Here is a 24,137-nt window from a genome sequence, read left to right on the forward strand (position 1 = left end):
TCGTTCCAAATAAAAATGGTAAAGACCTTTTTTTCCTCTCCTAAGACTCTTATGCAAATGCAGCGCAGCCCGCTGTTAGGAAGAGAGATTCACAGCCAGTTCTGTTGTCAGTTATTAACCTCAGCTTCTAGATCTAGGTAACTTTTCTCTTGGTTATAAAAGCCCTGCGTATTCATCGTAGAATATTTGAAAAATACAGAGCAGCATAAAGAAGAAAAGAAAAGAACCCATTATTCCACCAGCCAGTGCGAACATTTCGGGACCTCTCCTGCTGGTGTTTTCAGAGAGACGGAGAGAGAATCGCTTTCTTTTACATATTTTTTTCTTTTGATCATTGTCACTCAGCATTACATTAGCGGTATTCAAAAACATGATTTTAATGCTATATAATGTTCCATCGTTGAGACTTACTAAGATGTAATCATTTCATTGCTTTGAGATATTCACCTTAATTCCAATTCTCTGCAATAACTAACACACAAGGAACAAGCCCACTAGCTCTTTGCTTGCAAAGGGGCCATGCAGGGCAGTGGCTTGGGCCTAAGCCTGGGAGGCGACTAGAACACTGCCTGGCACTTAATAAATGCTCTCTTTATTAAGTTCGCTGTTATTTTCTCTTTTTTTAATTAATTAATTAATTTATTTATTTTTGGCTGTGTTGGGTCTTCGTTTCTGTGCGAGGGCTTTCTCTAGTTGCGGCAAGCGGGGGCCGCTCTTCATCGCGGTGCGTGGGCCTCTCACTGTCGCGGCCTCTCTTGTTGGGGAGCACAGGCTCCAGACGCGCAGGCTCAGTAGTTGTGGCTCACTGGGCCAGTTGCTCCGCAGCATGTGAGATCTTCCCAGACCAGGGCTCGAACCCGTGTCCCCTGCATTGGCAGGCAGATTCTCAACCACTGCGCCACCAGGGAAGCCCTGCTGTTATTTTCTTAAGAGCACTTCCTGGAAATGGGATTCCAGGTCAAAGGGCACACATATGGCCACATGTTTCCCAGCAGGGCTGTCTGGACACACATTCCTGGAAGAGCATCCCTCTCCCCACTCCCAGCCAGAGTTGGTGCCTTCACTTTATTCAGATAAGCTCTTGGGGACAATGGGAGATTAGTGTGCAGTTGTGAGCAATACTGCAAAATGATCTGTGTACCCTTCACCCCGTTTCCCCCAGTGTAACGTCTTGCAAAATCACGGTACAGGGTCACTGCCAGGATGTAACCGTGAGACAGTCCCCCGCCTTATGCAGACTTTCCCTGTTTTGTTGTGCTCATCTGAGTGTGTGTGTTGAGTTCTGTACAATTCAATCACATATGTAGGGTCTCTTATCCACCACCACAGTCACAGTAGAGGACAGTCCCAGCCCTTTTGTGACCACGCCTACCTCCATCCTCCACCCGGAGCCCCACCCTCCTACCCCCCACCTCCATCCCTAACACTGTTCTCCATCTCTTTAATCTTGTCGTTTCAGGAATGTCATGTAAGTGGAATCACACAGTATGTAACACTGTTCTCCATCTCTATAATTTTGTCATTTCAGGAATGTCATATAAGTGGAATCATACAGCATGTAACCTCTTGGGGTTGGCTTTTATTCATGCAGCATAAATCCCTTGGAATCCATCTCAGTTGTGTAGATCAGTAATTCATGCACAGTGTGGACGGACCAGAGTTTGGTTAACATTCACCTGTTAAAGGGCATCTGGGTTGCTTCCAGATTTGGGCTCTCCATCACTTTTTCCTTCTTGCCAATGTGGTGGTTTGCCTTCCATTTCTTGGAGGCCAATGTGGCTATTTTTAGAAGTCAGTACCCTAGTTTGGTTGGGTGGAGATTTCTGATGCCGTGTAACGCGTAGAATTCATCATCATCAGGTAAATACAAGTATGATGAAGTGTCAGTGCTGAGGTTTAAGATGCTGGGGGGCTGAGAGCAATAGCCGACGTGGATGGAGCGAGGAGGGACCAGAGTGAACGTCGCTGGGAGAGGCGTCGAGTTCTCATTAACAGAGGAAGGAACCGGAGCCAGGTGCCGCGTGGAGGAACAGAGTTCGCCACGTGCCCCCAGGAAGGACAACTTGCTGGGAAAGGAGAAGTGTCTTTCTTCCCTGCCTGCTTCAGGACCTCAGCATCCTGGTGTCTACGCACCCCAGGTCTCATCTTCAGCTGTAGCCGTTTACAATCACTTCGGGGAAAAACTGCAGAAGAATTACAATGAGGAAAATTTTACTCGAGATTCATTACTCCAAGTTCAAAGACGCTCCGTGAAAATTGTTGCTAACGCAGTCGAATAAAAAATTTCACATGCGGTGCGAGCGTAACAGCAAGACGAACGTAATTGCATGTTTTGCAGCAGCCAACCCCAAAAGCACAACTTACCTGACATGGATGTAGCTTTGAATGATTTTGAAAGGGAACTAATACCATCCTGGTTTACGAGTTTCGTGAGCTGTCTCCCTGGTGAAAAAGATTGTAGCCGGCCCGGCAGAGAAAATTCCCGGGGACACACTGCAGTCTCAGGAGGCCTCTGACCGTCCCCCTCCCTGCCTGGTCCCTGGTCCCCTTCCAACATCCACAAACTGAACTTTTCTTTTGTGATAGTGGTGGGTTTTGTCTTTCTCAACCCAAACCTGAATTGCCGTTTGGTTACCTTATTCGTCCAGGACTGGAAGCATTTCGCAATATGGAGCCACAGATGTCTGAGTGAGGAACCCACAGCTTCCAGTGGTCACTGACTCCATGCCAGTCCAAACCAAAATTTGACAAACCCAGCGAGAAATGTTCTCAGCAGCTGCAAGGAACTGCCTCGGATAGAAATAGGAAACCAAACTCAGGTTCCCCTCTCCGAGCGCAGGCACAAAGCGTGCTCATCCCAGCCCCCAGGGTGCTTAGAAGTGTGGGGTCCGGGGACGGGGGCACGGTGCTGTCTCTGCTTTCTGGTTATCTCTGCTCTGTTATCACTGCCCCTCCTGGGCGGGCTCCCCATTACTCAGCAGAGGAAATTGTGTGCTCAGCGGCCACTGCCGACCACGTTTGCGCTGAACGACCAGCGTAAGTGGGGCAGGGACAGTGACAAGTTGCTTTCACCTGTGGATCCCAAATGAAAGGATGCTCTACTCGAAATCTTTCTCGTGCCTGAGCACCGCCCCCAGGGTGGCCCTCCCCCACCTCCACCCTCTTCCAGCAGCCAGGCTTATCCTGTGCCTGGACCGCGGAGGCCCGGCACCGGCAGCCAGCCCCCCACGACTCCTCCCCCATCCACCACCTTAAAGCGGGGAGGCAGGAAGGCAGAGGACAGCAGGTGATGGACATCAACACCAGCATGTTTTGAAATTTCTTTTAAGAAGCTTCACCTGCGTGAATTCATACGTGGTTTTTAAGTCGTGTGTGTCGGGGGTCATAATCCTCAAATGCATGCTGCAAAACTCAGAGCTAATATCTGGCAAAGATGGAATACAGCATCTTTGCGCCACCTGGGCACCCACCCGGGCCAGCAGCCCCAGGCGCTGGGCCCACGGATAGAGCGGGACTCGGCCTCCAGGTCTGAAAACCCACCAGCATGGCAGCCACGACCATCGTGGGGCAGACATGGAAGCAGGTGCTGGTCAGCCGCGTGCCACAGTTGTGGACACATGGACGGGGGCTGGGAGTGGAGCCAGGAGCAAGGGGGACGGAGCCTGAGCTGGTGAAACCGTGTGTGTCATGGTCCGGGCAGCCTCCCCGTGGTGGAGTCCTCTGCTGAACTGACGGACTGGTCACCAGACGTATCTTGCTGAACCAGCCCCTCCAAACTGGAGAATGGGACACATCGGGCTTAATTCTGCGCCTTTTAGGTTCACGAAAACACGGCAGGGGAGCCAGAGCACAGCCTGAAGGGAGAGGCAGACTGGAAGGAACCTGGAAGCTTCCAGGGCCGAAGGTGGGGCAGCCGGATGCAGGGCCCTCACAGGAGGTGGAAGACCCTCCCAGGAAAGGTCCAGCAGAGGCGGGGCTGCCCCCATCCGTGGATGAACATCTCAGGGCTTCTGTGGGTCTCGTTGAAGCCTGGGGCCCCAGTCCCGCCCCCGTCGTTGCTGGATTGCCTGTGTCCTGTCTCCCGTCCAGGGTACAGCCCATCGGGATTGGTTTCCAATCCAGAACATCTCGGCCGCTCCCCGCACGCTGTCCTCATGCTGAAACACGAAGCTGCGTTTCCCAGTGGAAGGTCCTGGAATCTCTCCTGAGGAACGTGGAAACCCCTTCATGCTGGGTTGGTTTGCAGAAGACCAGAGAGTGCCCTCCAGGAGCCCCGGCTGGGCGATGATCAAATCTCCATCCTCCTGACCTCATAACTGGAAACTCGCTGATCGATTATCTGAGCTGCCTGGCGGCCCGGAGACCATCCATCCTCCTGCTTTTCGACATGCAAACAGCAGCGTGTGGCTGGAACACGGGAACTCAGGGGCTGCTTCCTGCATTCTCCCCTCCATGAGCCTCTGAATGGGGGGTCCAGGGGGGAGAGGAAAACACAATAGAATCCCATCCCGGGAAGAGGCCTCTGGACTCAGAATGGACAAGTCACCCCCAGGCCTTTAGAAAGTGCTGTCCTGTCTCTTTAACCCCTGGACGCGAGTTGGCCGTGCTCTGACCCTCTGCTCCACGGTTACCAGCCCTGGGTTCTAAGAATGTTGATGGAGGTGCTTTGGTACCAAGAAACAGAACCGTGCGTATATGGCAACTCAAGACACTGGGCTCTCCTGCCCTCTGCCCCTCCCCTCTGCCCACTGTGATCCGGCCTCCCTCCCCACCTTCTCCGGGGGCCGCACCTCCTTAGTGATCTCGTGGGTGGCCTGGTGTGGTCAGCAGGTCAGACTCCCCGTGACCCTGTGACTCACCCCAATTGCCACCAGCTCCGGATCGCTTAGGGAAGTTCTCACGAGGAAAGGAGATTGTGTGCTGGCCCGACAGTTGTAGGTCAGGCTGCGGGCAGGGGCAGGGTCCCCAGGTGCCAGGGCTGCCCAGCCAGGGCTCTAGGGAGGCGCCCTGTGCTTTGAGGGCTGTGGCTGGGCCACGGCAGTCCCCTGGGTCTCGCTCCCAAGTCCCCACCTGTAAGGACAGGCCTGCAGGATGTCTTCAGAAAGGTCCCCACCCAGCAACCCCCCTGGGAGAGCACCGCCCTGACCAGAGCCCTGGGCCCGTTTCCCGGGCTGCCCAACTGGGCTGGGCCAAGGCCAGTCCCAACCATGCACTGACCAGAAAGCCCGGTCAACCCGTGTGTGCCCCGGGACGCTCACCTCTCTTCCTCGTCTGCACTGACTGTCGGTCGCTCCCCACAAAGCCCCAGCACCGTCCTGCTGAGAGCTCACGGCCTGGAGCTCCCACCCCGGGCTCCATCCCCACCTACCGAGAAACAGTGGAAACGGAGGAGCTGGGTTACATGTCCTTTCTTCTCGCTCTGGAAATCCTGCAGTCGTACATTTGAGGTCCTACGGAAATAAAACTGGGTGCCAGACAAAGGAGGGCCACAAGTCACTTTGGGTGCGTTTGGCAACTTGAAGAGCCCTGGAGACTTCCATCCACAGTCAGGATTTTAGAGCCACTGGGGACCTGGAGTTTCACAGGCAGCAGAGCTGGTACGCAGCTGAATTTTGTGTCAGAGCGGCAGCGTCCTGAGGGCTCAGCGTCCTGAGCGTTCCCTCACGTGTTGCCCATCTCAGCCCTGAGAGGCAGGTGCAGCTGGCGTGATGGACCTCATTCGCAGAAAGGCAAACTGAGGCTACAGGGTGGTGGCGGTCTTGCCCACGATGTTGGAGGGGTGGGCAGGGCACTGGGAGGGAACCGATGGATAGAAGAATAACCGACGGGAGCGCAGGACCCCCTGCTCTTGCCAGGACACCATCGCTGGGTGGACGGGGGGTGAATACAGATACTACACGCCGTGCAGAGCCTGCGAGTCAGAGCTGTTTGGGTCACGTGTGTGCTGGACAGAGGGAGGCCTGGGCTGTGATCCTGACCCCCTGACCCCTCGCTGGCTGGGCCCCGGGGAGCTTCGTCCAGCTCTGTGCTGCTTCCTCTGGGGACCCCTCAGAACACAGCTGGGCGGGCGGCTGGTTTCCATGAGTATTTGTTACCCAGCTCTGCAGGCAGCAGGAAGGTTCCAGATGCAGAAGTTCCCTCTGACGTTCACAGGTCCCAGCTGACTATGAGGGAGGCCCAGTACCCAGCAGAAGAGAGGCCTCTGGGCTCCCCTTGTTTTCTCTCGTCCTGTTTTAACATCGCGGTGCTGCCGACCAGGCCACATGACAGGGTGTGGGGTGACCTGCGCGCTTCACTGATGAGCCGCAGCCCGGGGCAACATAAGACGCTTATTTCTCGGTTCATCACGCTGCCTCCACTTTTCACGTTTAAATTTCATTTCCCCGCGCTGTTTCCCCCCGCTGTTTATTTCTGGATAGAGGCTAAGGAATTTGCAGAACGATTCAGCATGGGAACAGAAAGCCTTGTACCCTCCTGACCAGGCTGCCTGGAGACGGGGGCGGGGGAGGGCTTCTTCCCAGGCCGACCAAGCCTTTGTGCTACAGGGGCTGGTTTCCCACACCAGGAACAGCCCACCTAGGCTGGGAGCTTCTCCTGACACCCGGCCAAGAACTGGGCTGTCCAAGCACTTCCGACGTCAGGGTTCACGTGATGTTCACCCCAGCCGCTCACCTGCGTTGGCCCCGCTCAAGGCTCGTTAACTAACTACCTAGATAAGGCAAAAGCCTGACTCTCGCGCAGAAGTGAAAGGGCCACACGTCAAACTAACTTGTTAGCTGAACAAGGGAAACGGCAAAATGTTACAACCAGTTCGGAAGTGCAGTCAAAGAACGCTGCATTTCTCTACGGTAGAGGAATGTTGAAATGAATTTACAGATGGACACAGCATGGTTCCCCACTGTAATGGAAGACACCCGGTGCAATCTCTTCTGCTTACTTCTGATTTCCTTCCATCCCCCCGCCCCCCCCCCACCCGTCAAAAATAATCTCAAAGACTCTTCCGGACCCAGAAGAAGGCTGGCCTCCCTCACGAGGTTGGGCGGGGTCGGTTACAAAGGGGCAGCGAGAGTGTCAGGGAGCCCTGTGGGCCCTTCTGGGTTTGTTGTGCTGCTTCATAACTGGACTTTTTAAAGCTTTTATTATTTGTTATCCTGAGCCCAGGAAGCTATCACGAAAGACTCGCCCCTCCAGATTGCATCTGCAGTGCTTATAAAGTTGGGCAGACTCCCCTCTTGTCGAGGCCCCCAGGATATTCCAAGCTCCCGGTCTTTCTTCCCACCTCCCTCCCTGGGGAGGGCCTTGTCGGCGCTAACTTGCCGGGGTCACGCTCAGCTCATGACCAGCATCCGGCCTGCCAGCCCCCTCGCCCTGTGCCGGGATCTCCGGGCAAATCGAATGTGCACAGACGGAGCCGTCTTGTCCTCTGCCTCGGCCCACCCTCGCCTTTGACTGGGGTCTGGAATAAACCGACGCAGTCAGCCCGCACCAGGTGGACACGACCTTCACAAAGGCTTGAGTGGGAAAGTCAGAAATGGCCCCGTGTCAGTGGGCGAACGGCCAGGACCCCGCACCTCACCCGTCTTGGGCACAGCTGCAAAGGCCGAGGCGTGAGCTAAGGCCTGTGCTGGGGGCGCTGGGACGCGCTGTCGTGAAAATGCGGGGGGCCGAAGGCGCAAGACTCCACTGGCGGTGGGGTCGGGGGACCGTGCGGAGAAGCTGGCCCCGAGGCTGGGAGGAGGGAGAGCGGAGGACGGTCTCTGGGAAGGGGGGACCCAGAGCAGAGGGCAAGGGAGGGGCACCCGTGGGCCGGAGCTTGGCGAGGGCACAGCCTCAAGGGACGCACCCCAGAACCTCAGGTGCCCAGCGAGGAGGTGGACCTTCTCCGGTGGGCGTGCGGGGCAGCAGAGGCGTCTGCACGGAAAAGTGGTACAACCAGGTTTGAGTTCTAGAAACCAAGGGTGGGTGCTGGGCTGAGACCCAGCAGGGCCAGTGCAGGGGCTGCTGCAGGGGTCCAGGCGGGACCAGCTCTGAGCCAGGCCGGTGGCCGCCGGGTGGACAGTGCCAAACAAAGGCCCTGTCAGCAAGGGTGCGAATACCACCTCGGGGGGCAAGCGGGCAGCCCGGACAGTGGTGCTGGCAGAGTCTCAGCGTAGGCAGGCCAGCGGCACAGAGGAGGCCGTGGTAGTCAGGGACCAGCTACGTTTGCAGGGAAAAACATCTGCTTACTCTGTTTTACTGTTTCCAGTAAAAAAAGATGCAAACTGATCTGGCTAAAACAATAGCACTCTGCGCACTGAAAAATAACTGCTCACCTCAGCTTGGCTCGCCCCACGCCCGCGGACTCCTGGTGAGCAGGAGGGGCCTTAAGCAATTAGCCAGGGAGAATGTTGACGGAAAACCTCTGTTACAGGAGCCTTGGCGTGGACTGTCCTTTGCGTGCTGTCCAGCCTTGGAGAGCAGCCCCCCTCTCTGTACGTGAAGCCCCCTCTCCCAGGGAGGGGTTCCGGAGCCCAGATTCACAATCGGGGCCCCTCGGACAAAAGATGCTGATGTGACTGGTGTGTTTCTCTCCTGTCCAGCAGGGACTGGACACCCAGGCCATGTGTAAAATTGCCTCCGGTGAAATTTGTTCACTATGCAGACCGACGGTTCCAATCGGACCCTTTCTCAGGGTGATTCCCTCTTGGATTTGGTCCTGCACCTCAGCCCCCAAATCCTAAAAGGCAATCTTTTGTTTTTAAGCTAATGATCTTAAATTTCTTTTGCATAATGGCCCCGGAGGCCGTTGGAGACCCCCTGCGATGTGATACCATTAAGCTGAGGTTGTTGATGGTGCGGGGCACGAGGCAGCATGTCACCGCAGGTGTCCTTACGTGGGTGATAGCGTTGTTTTTCACAACTCTTTTCAGCGAACAGAAGAGTGAAGTTTCTCTCAACCTGTATAAATCGACTCAGTGAAGAGACGTGCATGGAACGTTCCAGTGCCCACAGTTATTTTGTTTTTTCTTTGGAAAATTAACCTGCAGGTCGGGACCACAGAGAAAGCTCTGGAATCTGACGTCACCACGGAAACCAGCTGCCCTGCTCCCGCCTGACCCTCACGGCCTTCTGCTTCTGTTTTGCAGGTGGTCTTCAGCAAGTATTGCAACTCCAGCGACATTATGGACCTGTTCTGCATCGCCACCGGCCTGCCTCGGTGAGTGGCCCGGAATTGCCCCCGCCAGAGGGACACCTTTAAATTCACCTGGAGGGACAGGTACCTGGGAGGGCGAGTGGCCGAGTCTAGGGGACAAGAGGTGCGGTAGGGCCCGTGGGCTCACCTTGCACCTTGCACTTGGGACCTTTCGAATCAGTGGATGAGTCTCTGGAGGTTTTTTCAACCACCGCTGTGCTACGCAGAAGGAACCTTTGGGCGGAATTAGGCAGAAACTACTGTCTTAAGAGTTTCTTTTTTTCTTTCATTTATTCCTTTGCATTGGGAGAAAGGGTAAAGGACGGTGGTAGTGCTTAGACTTTGGTCCCCCAGCCCCAAATGACCCAGCAAGGGGGAGAGAGGGGCTCATCACAGATCAAGGTTTAGGAAAAGACTGATGTCAGAAATAAGTTGAAAAGACCAGAAATCTACCTTATAGAACCATAAGGACTCCAGAAGAATTCTTTTCCCCAAATCAACAGTTTGTTCCAGCCAGTGGGTTTTCTGTCCTAACTTCCCAACTATAGAGAGTGATGGGGGGCAGCTTGGCCTGCAGTTAACTAAAGCTGTGACCCAGGTCAAGGAGGGTGAGAGAGGAGGACAGCAGGAGCCGTTCAGAGTCAGGTGAGAAAAAGGAGAGTCAAGGATGAGACTACACACCTGAAGTTACAGCAAGTAGCGGTTTGTAGCAGCAAGAAATAGCCCACAGTTTGGGGCATCTTTTATTAAGCAATGTGCTAAGAAATAAATAAATGTTGTTCTTTAGAACAACATGGGTTTTAGGTGTCACCCCCATTGCACAGATTTTGATACACGGCTGAAGACCAGAGAGTTAAGTCATGTGGTTAAGGCAACACCTCGCGTGAAAGACCCCACAGATGAGAAGTTGGAGGAGGATTCATTTATCCACTTAAAACTGTTTGGTAGGAGAGCTTTTTGCCCATTTAGATAGACCCCACAGGAAATGAAGTAGAAAGGCAAACCCTGAATTCATCACTGGTTGATACAAATGTTCATTTCTACTTTGACACCATTTAATCTCCCAACTCAACAAATTACACTTTCTCCAATTCCCGTTTTAAATTACTTACACGTCTACTGAGCATTTAGAAGTACACACACAGCCCGTAACTTTGTTTACAAGCTGAGGGCCAGCGTCCTGAGGCCGACTCCTCATGGCCCCTTGGGCAGGACAGGCCTGCTATCCGAGCTCCTACCTCATGGGAGGCCCAGATTCAAGTGTGCACCCGGGGGACAACAGCGGGGTGAAGACACTGGCTTCTCCTGTCTTCCAGGAACACGACCATCTCCCTCCTGACCACAGATGACGCCATGGTCTCCATCGACCCCACCATGCCTGCCAATTCGGAACGGTAAGCGGCTAGTGGGCTACGTCAGCTCCTTCTCGTGGTGTGTCTGACAGCTCTCTGCATGCACGGCAGGGTCTCCATGGTTGTTTTATAAATTTACTGCTGCAGGAAAATCTGAATTTAAACCAAAGATGGGAGGGTCTGGGAAGGAGGCCGCTGGTTCCTTTGCAGAACTTGTCACTTTCCAAGAAAGTAGCAGGTCTAAGCGTGACCTTTCCGAGACCACAAGAGCCCTCTGAGGGGGCATTTACAGATGGGGAAACTGAGGCACTGAGTGGCAGTAGCAGAGCTGCGCCCAGTCCATCCGGGCAGGAGATTCCCTGACCAGACTCCCTGGGCAGCGCTGGGCGTCGACCCCCTGGGGCAAGTCCCGGTGTTGTCAAGCACTGTCCACCGGTTACTCTGCCCAAGACGGCGGAGGTTGGGGGATGGGAAGCCTGGGGGCCAGAGGAGTGAAACCAGGAGAGACCTAGAGAGGAAAAGGCTTGGGCAGTAAACACACCTGTGAACATCTGTAAAACAGCCCGGCTGCATGTGGCCGGAGGGAGGGACTCCACGCAGAGCCTCTCCCGTCCACGCCCGCCCCTCTGCCCAGCGGCTGGCGAGGTCCCCGGTGGTCCACACTTTGTATTTGCAGTAGGGCCAGGCAGAATCCAGCCCACGTGCCCTGCGAGGCCGGAAGCAGGAGCGTGATTGGGAGCGGGGTGCCCCTGGGGACCCCTGTTACGCCTGCCCTCACTGCATCCCCCTGCGAGGGACACGTGTCAATCCGGCCATCAGGGTGTGCCCCCCCGACTGAACCAGGCCAGCTGCTCCAGCCGCAGGAGAGAGCATGCCCAGGCAGACCCTCCAAGTTCCCGGCCACTGGAGGGCCCTGGCCCCCCGATGGCAGCGTGGGAATATTTGGGCTCCCATGATGGGGTCCCTGGGACCTCCGCTGTAGGGGCCCAAAAGGTTCCCCCGACCAAAGGTGTGTGCACACCTGAGCGCCCAGGGATGGGCACCAGCCCTTCTTCCTCTGTCCCCCGAAGCCACCTGTCAGCTATCCACGCCGGCCTGGGTGCAGGATGTCTGGCCCCAGGCAAGGGCTCAAGACCTCGCAAAGGCTGCCAGGCTTTAGTGCAGAAAGCCCGGCAAGTAACAAACCCTTGGCACGTACAAAGTCCTAGAACATTTGAACAGGATCCAATGTCCTCCGAGCTCCGTGGTGAGCGGCCAGCACTGTCCTTCCCCGAGCATCTGGGCGCTTCCGCCCGGTCTCCCCTCCCCCTCCACTGCATCCATCAATCTCCTGAATTTTTAATTTTGTCATCAGGAGCTTCTGCCCCCACACATTCTGGCTCTGATTACGCTCTGATTATCAGCTCCGGGCTCCCCGGAAGGAGCGATGCTAATTGAATCCCCAGAGGCTCCGGGAAGACTGTCGTAAATTGTGGCATAAGGTCCAGCCTGACCCAGATCTGTATTCATGAGGAAAGTCACGAGTGACCTGTCACCCCTGACGTCCACAAGATACGATGTCATCAGGGGGAAGTGCCCTGTCCGCACAAGCCGGTGTCTGATGGGGCAAAACTGCCTTTTTCCCGAATTAATTGAAAGCAGTTTGTAGTTTGTCGACTTGTTCTGTCACCTCATCATATGTCTTTAGGCTCTTTATTCTGTGCCAGCCCTTCTCGACGGCGGGCAGTTTTGTTCCCCAGGAGACCCTTGGCGAAGTCTGGAGCATTTTGGCTGCCACGCCAGGGGATGGGGTCTGTGGCATCCAGCGGGTGGAGACCAGGGCTGCAGCTCTACGTCCCGCAGTGCCCAGGACTGGTTCCACCCCAGACTCACCTGCCCAAATGTCAGTGTTGGCGAGGCTGAGAACCGGTGTATGCGGTCCCCACTGCTTTCTCGTCGCAGAGCTGCCCGGTGTCCCCCAGGCCACCAGCCTCACGCACACCCCGGGGGGCTGGCTGAAGCAGAGCCCCCTCCCTCCCTCTCCTCACCCCCTCGGGGCCCCAGAACTGGCATTTCTGCAGGTTCCCAGGTGGTGATGTTGTTGGCTGGGACCTCCTTAATCACTGTTCCCAGCACTGGGCGTCCCCTCCCCTGTCTCTGTCTGCTCCCTGCATGTGAGATCATGGACTTCTCCTTTTTACCAGCTGCCTCCATCATCTTCCCCCCATCTGTGTCTGCTTCCCACTCTCTGCCCCTGAAAGGCGGCGTTCCCCAAGGTTCCCTTCCCACCTGCTCACCTCCCCCTCCCGGGTCATGCGTGAGCCCCAGTGAGGCCTCCAGTCTGTTTCGTTTGCTTCTAATTCTCCAGTCCCACGGTTCCAGCTGCCGTCGGGGGTCCCGCCCCCTCTAAACATGCGTGGTATAACCTAGTCCAACCAAACCAGTGACCGTCAGCCCTGCCTGCAGGTTCAAACTACCAGGGATCATCAAAAAGGCTCTGGTGACCAGAGCCCCACTAGAACCCAGGGAATGTGGATTTTTGAGGGATTTTTTTTTTAAAGCTCACCGGGTGATTCCAATGTGCAGCGAGGGTGAGAACCACTGGTGTAAAGTGGGCAAAGGCTAAGAAACTACTCTTGACCCCCAGGTGGGTGCTCAGTCTGCCAGTGACCAGAAGGTCACCTCTACCAGACGCAGGGTGTCCCCTTCTCGGAAAGTGCTGGATACATTTTGTTTCCTCCCAGAAGACGCTCAAGTCAGGTCGTGTCCCTCCAGCTTCCTCCACCACTGAAGACCCTGCAGCCCTTCGGTCCAGCCTTGTCGACACCTGTACCCTGCCCCCAGCCTCGGATTCAGGAACCGCCTCCCGGGAGAGGCTCTCCTGCAGGCGCCAGCTCGTCCACCTTGCCTGCTTGCTGCCCAGTTCACACTCACAGGGGCCGCTTCTCACAGCCTCTTCTCCAAATTACAAGGGCTCTTGACTGTGATCACCTGGTTACTGATCAGAAGTCGGGGTCCCAGTTTTCCCATCTCTTATACTAAACTTTTCAGCTCATTTCAAACCACATCTCATGACCTGACTCTTCCTTCAAAATGCTTCTTCCCTTAACGATCAGAGAATGTTCAGACCCACATTTTAAATAACCTGGTACATATTTACCTAAGTCAGAGAGGCTCTAATCTAGTGATGGGCTGAGTAGCTTCCTCTCTCTTTTGGAGCTGATAAGAAAGGTGACGGATTGCTAATCCCCATTCCTAAAGACTAACAAACACAAGTAGACACATCCCAGGTTTGTTCATATCACGCTCGGCGGGACCAGGCGTCTGGTCCCAGTGCGCTCCTTTCTGGACAAGGGGACATTGTGGATCCCATGGTGCCCCGCTGACCAGCGTGTTGCTTCTTGACCACCCTTCCGTCTGCCTCTGCTGCTTCAAGATCCTTGTTGAAGGAGAGAAACAGACCCTTAAGTAGTAGGAGGAAAAATGGGGCGTGTGGAGAGAGGGGAGGGCCAGGACGGCGCGGCACACATGTGATACACCCGCTCCTGTATTTGCGGTTTTAGCCAAGGTGTGATACATGAAGCTGGCCGCCAGATGCAATGGCTGGGCACTTACAAGGATGGTGTGTGTGCCCGTCCCCTCGGCTGGGGAGAAATGCTTCCTGGATGCCGGCGCAGCTCCCAGTAAACGTGTTTGAAAAGAGGCATTTTGGAAAAAGACAAATACAAGTTCAAGGCGAATGGCAAGTGGTTTATCTCGGTTCTGTTGCTGAGGAAGAAACGATGAAGCTGCGAGTCAATTTAGGCCGAGGCAGGGGTTTATTCAACCGTGGAAGCAGCATAACTGCTTCTGAGGACATTCCTGCTGTCGAGTCAAGAGGATTAAGGAACCAGGGGCCAAGAGGAATCCTGGGGATCCAGCTGTGGTCAGCGCCTCTGACACGGGGAGCGGGGCGCGTTTCAGGACACGCGGCTCTTGTCTCTCCCCATCCACGCCTCCGGCACCTCCTCTGTGCCGTCACTGTCACCTCCTGGCCAGCGTGGGCTTGTGGGGAGCAGGGGAAGACAGTCCTTGTGGCCGCAGGGGAGGGAGAGAGAAGAAAAAGAGGGGAAGGGACGGCCCCTTCCTGCGCCCCTCGGGCCCGGGATCCCGTCTCTCCACCCACTGCCCCAGCATCAGTGCTGCTCATGGGGCTGAGGGAGGAGGAGAGAGGAGAGGTGACGCCCACCTCGCCTTGGCTCTCTGTGCCCCTCAGCCCATCGCCGCAGCCCCGGCCCCCCCCGGAAACGCCGACACGTGCTCTGGATACGCCCCTGGTTCAAAGTGAGCCCCACACACACGGTGGGCTTCAGGGAGGTTCCCCCCTTCGCTGAGCGGAGGCTCCTGGAAACCTGCAAGGTGGCGAGGCTGACGGCTGCTGGGAGGGCGCGGGGAGGGTGGACCCGCCCTGCTCGCCATCAGTGAGGACAGAGGCAGCTAGTGTCCCCTTGGCCAAGCCCCGCCCCAGCCGGTGTCTCACCTGCTGTACAGGTGGAGCCATACTTCAAACCGCGTGGACTCTGAACAGGCTGTTCTGTGATCTCCCAGGACCCAAACACCATCACCACGAAGCCTCTGTAGGGAATGTTCCCCAAGTCCCAAATAACCAACTTCCGGGGGCCTTTGGAAGAGGACCTTTCCCCAAGCAAGGGGCACGCTCCTGCGGGGGGAGATGGGTGGGGGTGACTCGCCCCTCACGGGCTCCACCAGGAGGAAACCCTTGCGGGGAGGCGGGACCTGAGACCACCGTGGGCTTGTCCGTCCATCACCTATTAGTGCCACGCAGTTGTTATTTTTATACCTTATTGGCATTTTAAATGTAAACAATCTTCCGTGTGCCCTATAACTGTTAAACCACAGGTGGGATGCCCAGTTAGCCCCTGTCAAGAGTCTGGTGTTTGGTGTAACTCCTTCCAGAGTCTCTGTGCTTTCTCCATCGCTGAGCTGATTCTCCGTCTGTGACCCTGTAACTTGCCATGTCTCCCTAACGAGATGTTGTAGGCCGCCCTCCACGTCAGTACTTGCTCACTCATCTCCATCTTTTTGACAACTGAATGACACGCCACAGTTCAGCTAATGTGTCACGCAGCCCTGACAGAGAGGGGCCCAAATATTTCTTAGCCATTCAGATGGCAGCATTCACGTCCTTTCAACGTGTACTTGACCGTGGAACGTAGGATCTGTGAGGGCAGACCGTTCTTGCCTGATTCACTCTTTTGTCCTTTTTTTAAATTTATTTTTTTATTTTTGGGTGCATTGGGTCTTTTTTGCAGTGCACAGGCTTCTCACTGCAGTGGCTTCTCTTGTTGTGGAGCACGGGCTCTAGGCGCGCAGGCTTCAGTAGTTGTGGCACACGGGCTCAGTAGTTGTGGCTCGCAGGCTCAATAGTTGTGGTGCTCGGGCTTAGTTGCTCCACAGCATGTGGGATCTTCCCGGGCCGGGGCTCAAACCCGTGCATTGGCAGGCGGACTCTTAACCACTGCGCCACCAGGGAAGCCCTGATTCACTCTTATATCACCAGAACCCAACCACAGTGAGCACTGAGTGTAAAACATGTTGAATGAATGAACGAGTGACATGTGAAGGTATCCCTGTGTAAGATAACCAAAAGAGTTAATACTTTCGTTCCTAGGTTCACGTGCTGAGACAAAGGATTTTACATTTGAATCAGTGCTGCTAGGTTGCTTTCCCATAGGTGATGGCAATCCGTACTCCCACTAGCAATACCTGTGAGACCCTGAGTCCCTGTGCCTCATAGCATTCATGTTACCAGGTTCTAAATTTGGGTAAAAAAATAGCCTCTTTCTCTTCCCTGGTGGCGCAGTGGTTGAGAGTCCGCCTGCCGATGCAGGGGACATGGGTTCGTGCCCCGGTCTGGGAGGATCCCACATGCCGCGGAGTGGCTGGGCCCGTGAGCCATGGCCGCTGAGCCTGCGCGTCCGGAGCCTGTGCTCCGCAACGGGAGAGGCCACAACAGTGAGAGGCCCGCGTACTGCAAAAAAAAAAAAAAAAAAAAAATAGCCTCTTTCTTGAGGTCCCTCTTTTTATTTTTATTAACTGTTATCGATGATTGCCTGTTCCTATTCTTTGCCTATTTTCCATTGACTTGTCTCCCCCCAACCTTTGCCAGAGGTCCTTGTATGTCAGGGACAGTGACCCTTACTCTGCCTTTCCTATCACCAGTATCCTCTCCCCACCCCCTGTGGGTCTCATGATTACCGGTGGTGACATCACCGAGGTGCCAGTGCATTTTCGACTGAGTTATTGACACCATCCCCTCTTGTGCACTTGGGGGATGCAGTCTCCAGGAGCTCAAAGCAAAAGAGGGAGAGCCTCCCGCATCAGTCAGGTGTCAGGACAGACCAGGACAGTTCTGTACCATCCCAGCTGCATTCAACATGTTTATTTTATTAACCAAATATGAACATTATAGAGGAGGTCCGTTGTTTAAATGATATATTTAAAGTATTTAGAATTCTTCTGAATGAGCAAGCTCAGACCTGCCAAAGAAATTCGTTTTAAAAAGACCTAATTCGCTGAATCCTAATTCAGCCCGAGTGCTTCTCTCTCGAACCAGATGTACATGAACATCTTTGACAGCATCTTACAGTGGAACTGCCTTCTCTCTTGCAGGACTCCCTACAAAGTGAGACCTGTGGCCATCAAGCAGCTCTCTGGTAAGGCCTTGCTATCATATTTTAAATTAAAAGAAAACTAAAAGCTCCAGGCTGCACCTGTGATTGAATATGTATGAGTTAGGCATTGAATTGGAAGCCCAGTACTGTTGCAGAATCTAAAGCCGCGTACTGCTGCAGAGACAGCCATACTCTGCCCTCCACAAACCCCCAGGATGCCCAGTCCCACCCCCTCCCACCCGGTCCTGACGACTAAGCAGACACTGGGTGACACCCCACTCTTGTCTCCCTGGGCCCAGTATCTGTCCTGACCATTCAGACTGTGAGGCAAAAGACCAGCCCCCAGGATGCCTCATACAGTCAGTGGTGTTGTTTTCTTAAAATCCCATTTCCTTTTGAATCTTCGATCGCTCTTATTTATGTATGACGTATGCCTAATAAAATGCTCCCATTTAAGTGTATATTTTGATAAACCTTGAAAGTTCTATACATCCTTGTTAACTACCACCAAAACCAAGACTGGGAACATTTACATCACCTAAAAATGTTCTCTTGTGTTCTCTCCCGCTTAACCCCTGTCCCTCCGCTCCCGGCCTCTGTCAGCCACCAGCCGCTCTTTGACACCATAGATTAGATTTGTCTTTTTGAGAGTTCCATAGAAAATGAAATCACGTAACATGTGTCCTCTTTTTTTGACTCGACCGAATGTTTCTGAGACTCGTCCACGTGTTGTGTGTATCAGTGATTCTTTCCTTTTTATTGGTGAGTCACGTTCCAGGTATGGCTGGACCACAGTTGTTTTATCCATTCACCTGTTGAAGGACATCTGGGTTATTTCCGGTTGGGGACTTTTATGAATAAAGCAGCTGTGAGCATCCCAGTACAAGCATTTACAGGGACATGTATTTTTATTTCCCTTGGGGTCAATGGGATTGAATGGGATTGGTGGATCGCATGGTTAAGTGTATATTTCACTTTATAAAAGGTGCTGCCAGGTAATTTCCCTGCACATCTTGCACCCCCACCCATAATGTACAAGAGTTCCCGTTGCTTCACAGTCTCAGCAGCACTTGATATTGTCAGTCCTTTTTGTGTTAATCAGTTCTATTGGGTGTGGAGTGGTACTGCATTTGGTTTTAATTTGGTTTCCCTAGTGATTAATGATGGTGAGTATCTTTAAAGTATTTACTGGCCATTCTTAAATCTTCTTTTATGAAGTATTTGTTCAAATCTTTTCTGATTTGTTGGTCGTGGTGGTGGTGGGTAGTTTTCCCTCTCACTCTTGAATTGAAAGCATTCCTGGTATATTTGGGATACACACCTTTTGTCAGGTAGATATTATAAATATCTTCTCCTGGTCTGCAACTTGCTGCTTCTTTTTCTTATGAGTGTCTTTCAATAACCAGAATTAAATTTTGATTAGGCCCAATTTACCAGTTGTTCTTTTATGGTTTGTACTTTTTGTGGCCAAAGAAATCTTATTTTATCCCATAGTTGTGAAGTTTTCTCCTCTGTTTTCTTCTACAAGTTTTATAGTTTTAGCTTTTGCATTTAGGTCAGTGGTCCATTTTGAGTTAATTTTTGTGTATGGTCTGAGGCAAAAGTTGAGGTTTATTTTTCTTTTTAAAATTTAATATTAATTTAATAATTTTTTCAAAATTGATGTCTACAGAATAGAATTTTGATGCCACCCATACTGCGCTGGATGGTGTGTGAGTGAGGCCCTGATGTTTCTGTGTCTCAGGGTCTCATCTTTCAAGTGACAACGTTTACATAGGAGCACTGGTTGCTTTAAATATTTTTATGCCTGAGTAGCTCTTTATGAAAACTCTTAATTCAGTTCTTTTGATAGTAGATGTTAGAATAAAATCTGAGTTCTAACTTTTTTCGTATGAAAATAACTTTTTAAAAAATAAATTTATTTATTTATTTTTGGCTGCGTTGGGTCTTTGTCGATGCGCACAGGCTTTCTCTAGTTGCGGCGAGCAGGGGCTACTCTTTGTTGCGGTGCGCGGGCTTCTCATTGCGGTGGCTTCTCTTGTTGTGGATCACGGGCTCTAGGCACGTGGGCTTCAGTAGCTGTGGCACACAGGCTCTGTAGTTGTGGCGCACGGGCTTAGTTGCTCCGTGGCATGTGGGATCTTCCCGGACCAGGGCTTGAACCCGTGTCCCCTGCATCGGCAGGCGGACTCTCAACCACTGCACCACCAGGGAAGCCCCTTAATTCCATTTTTTTTCCTCCACTCTTGATTTATGAAGTGTACTTCTTTGTCTTATCTCTTTGTGGCTGCTCTTGGTGTTCCAATATGTACCAGTGACTCATCACAGTCTGCCTTTCAGTTCCATTACCCCACTTCACAATGATGTAAGACTCTCAGAATAGCATGATTCCATTTCTCCTACCTCATTCTTTGTGCTTTATGTCACACATTTTACTCCTACGTATGTTATAGACCCCATGATACACTGTTATCATCTTTGCTGTCGACACTTATATTTTTTTCTTCGTGTCTCTGTATATTCATGTTTGCCCTTTGTTATGTTGTGGACCATCTGGATTTTGTTTTCTTCCATTAAAGAGCATAGGCTCTGTCCTGGCAGACAGTTAAGCTACTTACAAATCAGTTTGATGCCTTTGAGACCTGTCTTTTAGCTTTGCTAGGACGGTTCTAGAGAACCCCTACTCCAGGGAGAGTTCCGTCCTGCAGCTGAGGCGCCACCCCTGTGGGGTCCCCACTGACGCCCTGGTGACCACCAAGCATTCCTGACTCCAGCTCTTCGGAGCTCAGACATTTGGAAATGAGGTTTGAGGTTGCTGGGGGCAGGTCATGTGGGACCTTGAAGGTCCATGAGGAGCTGGTGCCTTGATTCCCATGGGGAAGGGCAGGGGAGGTGGTGAGGAGTGATCAGATCCTGGCGTGTTCTGAAGGAAGAACCAGGCTTATTTCCTGACTGAGTGGAAGTGAGATATAGAAGAAAGAGCAGTCGGAGAAGCCTTGGGGGTCCGGCCTGAGCCACAGAAAGGGTGGAGCAGCAGCCCTGTGCGGGTGTGAGCTGAGGGTGACGTGGGCTCAGGGCGGCGGGGGCGGGGGGGGGCGTGGTTTGCCTGTTGGACGTCAATATCGAGTAGACGGGTCTAGGGGAGCCGTCACACCTGAGCTGGGGATGTGACAACGTGACACTGGACTGTCGGTGTGGGTGGTGTTTGCAGCCATGGGCCTGATGAGCTCCCCAGCCAGGGAGGGACCAAGGACTGAGCCCTAAGACGCCACACTGGGGGACAGCATTCCCTGCGACGGCCGCTGATGACTTGACACCATCCAGAAGAGGGTCCCTTTGAAGAACAAAGGGGAAGAAAACAAGCCGAACAGGTGGACGGGACAGGGATGAGCTTCTGGAGAGGAAGACGGGGGCGCGTGGCAGCGTGATCAGATGTCTGCACAGTCCTCGCTAGAGGAAGAAGAAAGAGGATTTTGTGTGACTCTCTGCCCTCTGGGAATTGCTCGTAGGAGTCTTTAACTCTTTGAGCTTCTCTCTCTGGAAATAGCCTTCCGTCTCGCATCCATCAGCACCTGGCCTGGCTTCCTGGAGCCTCTCGGCCTTCGCCCCCGCTCAGTAACCGGTCCTGGCCATGCAGCCCTGAGTCAGGGCCTGTAAGGAGCCCCACCGGCCCTGCAGTCACCAGGCCACATTCACGATGGCGGGAAAAACAACCTCACGAGAGGACTCGGGAACCTTGTGTCCAGACTTACATGCAGCTGCCGGGGCCCGTGGGCCTGGCCTCTCCTGGGGGCCCCGCTGTCTTTGCTGATCCTCTGAGCCACACGTGTCAATAAACGCCCCTAGCGGTCCTGATGGGGCCGGGCAGTGCAGAAATGCCCCAGTCTTCCTGTTTTGCTGTTTAAATATTAGGAAACAGTGAAGAGAAGAGTATTGCGGGAAACATGACTTTTCATAGAAGAGAAGGACGGGCCAGTCCTGACCCAGCAACCACGTGTATAAGAAGGCCAGCCACCGTCCAGCTGCAGATGTAAATGCAAAATGCACACTGCGTTTTGAAGACTCAGCATGGAGAAAAGGAATGTAAGATAGCTCATGAGTAACGTTTATATTTCATGTTATCTTACTGAGATGTAATTCACACAGCATAAACCCCCCATTTTAAAGGCACAAATTCAGTAGTTTGTAGTGTATGCACCTCGCTGTGTAGCCATCACCACTCTAACGCCAGGTTTCCACACCCCCAAAGGAAGCCCCGTAGCTGCCAGCACCTGCTCCCATCCCCTCACCCTGCTCCCTGGCAACCACTTGTCTGCCTTCCGTCCCCGTGGATAGGCCTGTCGTGGACGTGTCGTGTAACAGAGTACGCGGCCCTTTGTGCCTGGCTTCGTTCGCTCGGCCTGATGTAGGCAGGGTTCCTCTGGGTTGTAGCGAAGGTCAGCGCTCGTCCTGTTGGGTGGAAGAGCCACGTGGTGTTTTTCCACTCATCAGCTCATGGGCAGTTTGGCTGTTTCCACTTTTTGGCTAATGTAAATGGTGCAGTAGTGAACAGGTGTGGGCAAGTTTTCCTAGGAATGATACATGTTGAAATGAGATATTTTTGAGGTAAGTTGGGTTAGATAAAATATTTCAGTTAAAAAAACAAGAGCCCAGCTACCTTGGAGGAAGGGCCTAAGAAAAGAGCACATGCAGACTAAGGGCTTCCTCCTCTGAGTCCCCTGCCTGTGGACTCCCTCTGCACGGGAAGCTCTGAGGGCTGACGCCCCGAGAACGGTCCTCCTGCCAGAGAGGGAGCCGCGGGCAAGTGTTTGGCTTCCTTGCCCCTGGGTGGAGCGGTGGGGACAGTTTACGCATCGAATATGCAGTTGCCCAAAGGGACCCCAGAACGATCAGCCCAGATGCCCCTGCTCATCGGCTCACAGTTCCCTGCTTTTCCTCCACTCCCCACGCCCCCCAGCCTTCCTGGGACCACCTCCACGTGCCCTGCTGGCGCCTGATTCCTTGTCTCCGGGTCGGCTTTGGAAGATCCAAACCTAAGAAGCAGGGACCGTCTAGCTGCCATCGTTCAGGTGTCAGTTGGGTGAAGTGGTCTCAGGAAAGCGACTGACCACGCTGCACCGCAGTTACCCTGCAAAGTAGGAATTAGGATACACGCCCGCATGGTTCTTACGAGGATAAATGAAGTAATTCATACAAAATGCTTAGCACAGTGCGTGCCACTTGGGGAGCGCTCGCTAAATGGTGCTATCATTTAAAATGCCCTAGAGGACACGTTTGCACGGCTGAAGCTGTGCCTGTCTGGAATTGCTGAATTTTCGTGGAGCCAGGACTGCTTCCTAAGGTCTGAAACATGGAGGGCTGGCTCCCGTCTTCACTTGCCAGTGAAGTTAATGCTTGACATTTGAGCACAGGCATGGTGCTTCGGAGAAATAATAATGCTTCTTCATAATATTTTCTATTTTTAGCGCAGTTTCACTGCCCACAGCTTGGTCATCGTAGCCTTAGTCATCTTTACTTGTATTCTTTTGAAAACAAAAAGGGTTCAGTGTATAAAACGAAAGCTCCTATTCTCCCGTGAGGTCTCTTAGGGGCTTAGCACACTTCTGCTTTCTTTAGCTTTAGGGAATTGCGTGTTCACCTGCTCCTTGGGGTGGTTTAGGCGACAGCGGGAACACTGAGCCCATCACTGTCAGGAAGGTGGGTGGCAAACGGTAATACCGGACACAGAGTCAGCATGTGATGACTACAGAATCTGGTCCAGTCGGCCCTTGGTGTCCGCGGTCCCACATCCACAGATGCGGAGGGCCGACTAAGGGTACCAAAATCATCAGCAGATTTTGCTGTCCTCGGGGGCAGGGGTCTTGGAACCAATCCCCTGCAGATACCGAGGACTGACTGTACCTCTGGGAAGCAAAACTTCAAACAGGAAGCAAACACTCTCCGCCGCTAGGCATCTGCAAAAACCAGTCACACACATATCCGTGTACCCTCTAACTGTGCGGTGAGATGCACAGACATAAAGGGTACCATCTGCTGAACTTCCATAAAAGAGCACACGCGTGTAGCCACCACACCAGTCAAGACAAAGAACGCTTTCATCGCCCCAAAAAAATTCCCTTGTGCTTGTCTTAAAATCTGTTCCCACGCACCGTGAGAAACCACCGCTTCTTTTGCCACAGGCAGATTGCTTTTTCCTGATCTTAAATTTCATGAGAATGGAACCACACAGAGTGAGCTCTTTTGTGTCTGCATTCTCTCGCTCAGGATCATGTTTTCAAGATTCATGCGTGTCGTTTATTTACTTTGTATCGCTGAGTAGTAGTCTATTTCATGAGCGCTCCACCACTGGTTGTTAAGTCTCCTGCGGATGGACATTTCCAGTTTGGGGTTAAGCTACGGTAAGCATTGTTCACGTCTTATTATGGACATATTTGTCAGTTATCTTGGGTAATACCTAGGCGTGATGTTGCTGGTTCGTATGCCCAACTGTCTTCCCAGGCAGCTGTACCATTTACGTTCCCACCAGTAATGTATGAGTGATCCCGTTGTCACATCCAACCCAACACTAGGCATTCTCAGTGTTTTTAATTTTAGGCACTCAAGTCGGCGTAGAATCGTATTTCACTATGGTTTAAATTTACATTTCTCAGATGACTTAATAATTGTTGAGCGTGGTTTCCTGTGCTTATTGGGTACTTGAATATCTTACCTCGTGAAGTGTCTGTTCCAAGTATTCTTGTGCAGTTTTTAGACTGTTGTATTAGTGTTTATCGCTGGTTTATAAGAAACCATATATTCTGGATATAATCCATTTGTGAGATGTATATATAGCAAGTATCTTTTCCCAGTTTGTGACTTACCTTTTTCGTTTTCTTAAAGAGGTCATTTGATGAGCAGAAGTTTTTAACTTGATGCAGTTAATTGAACAAGTTTTCTTTTATGTGTAGTACTTTCTGTGTC

The 24,137-nt window shown here is 52.8% G+C and overlaps 1 protein-coding gene across 7 annotated transcripts in view; it reads left to right on the plus strand.

The window, feature by feature from the left end:
* The window catches only part of PDE9A (phosphodiesterase 9A), a 97,926-nt gene that overhangs the window by 26,380 nt on the left and 47,409 nt on the right, over window positions 1-24,137 (plus strand). For 5 of the 7 annotated variants that reach the window (XM_033418389.2, XM_033418390.2, XM_033418391.2 and 2 more), the window contains exons 2-4: window positions 9,126-9,196; window positions 10,489-10,566; window positions 17,176-17,219. In XM_033418389.2, the coding sequence (XP_033274280.1) occupies window positions 9,126-9,196; window positions 10,489-10,566; window positions 17,176-17,219 (193 nt within the window). Of the gene's footprint in view, window positions 1-9,125; window positions 9,197-10,488; window positions 10,567-17,175; window positions 17,220-23,452; window positions 23,576-24,137 lie in introns of those variants that run through there. The other 2 variants (XM_049709711.1, XM_033418393.2) reach the window with 2 other exon arrangements.

The sequence above is a fragment of the Orcinus orca genome, chromosome 5 (genome assembly GCF_937001465.1).
Source record: "Orcinus orca chromosome 5, mOrcOrc1.1, whole genome shotgun sequence".
Classification (NCBI taxonomy): Eukaryota; Metazoa; Chordata; class Mammalia; order Artiodactyla; family Delphinidae; genus Orcinus; species Orcinus orca.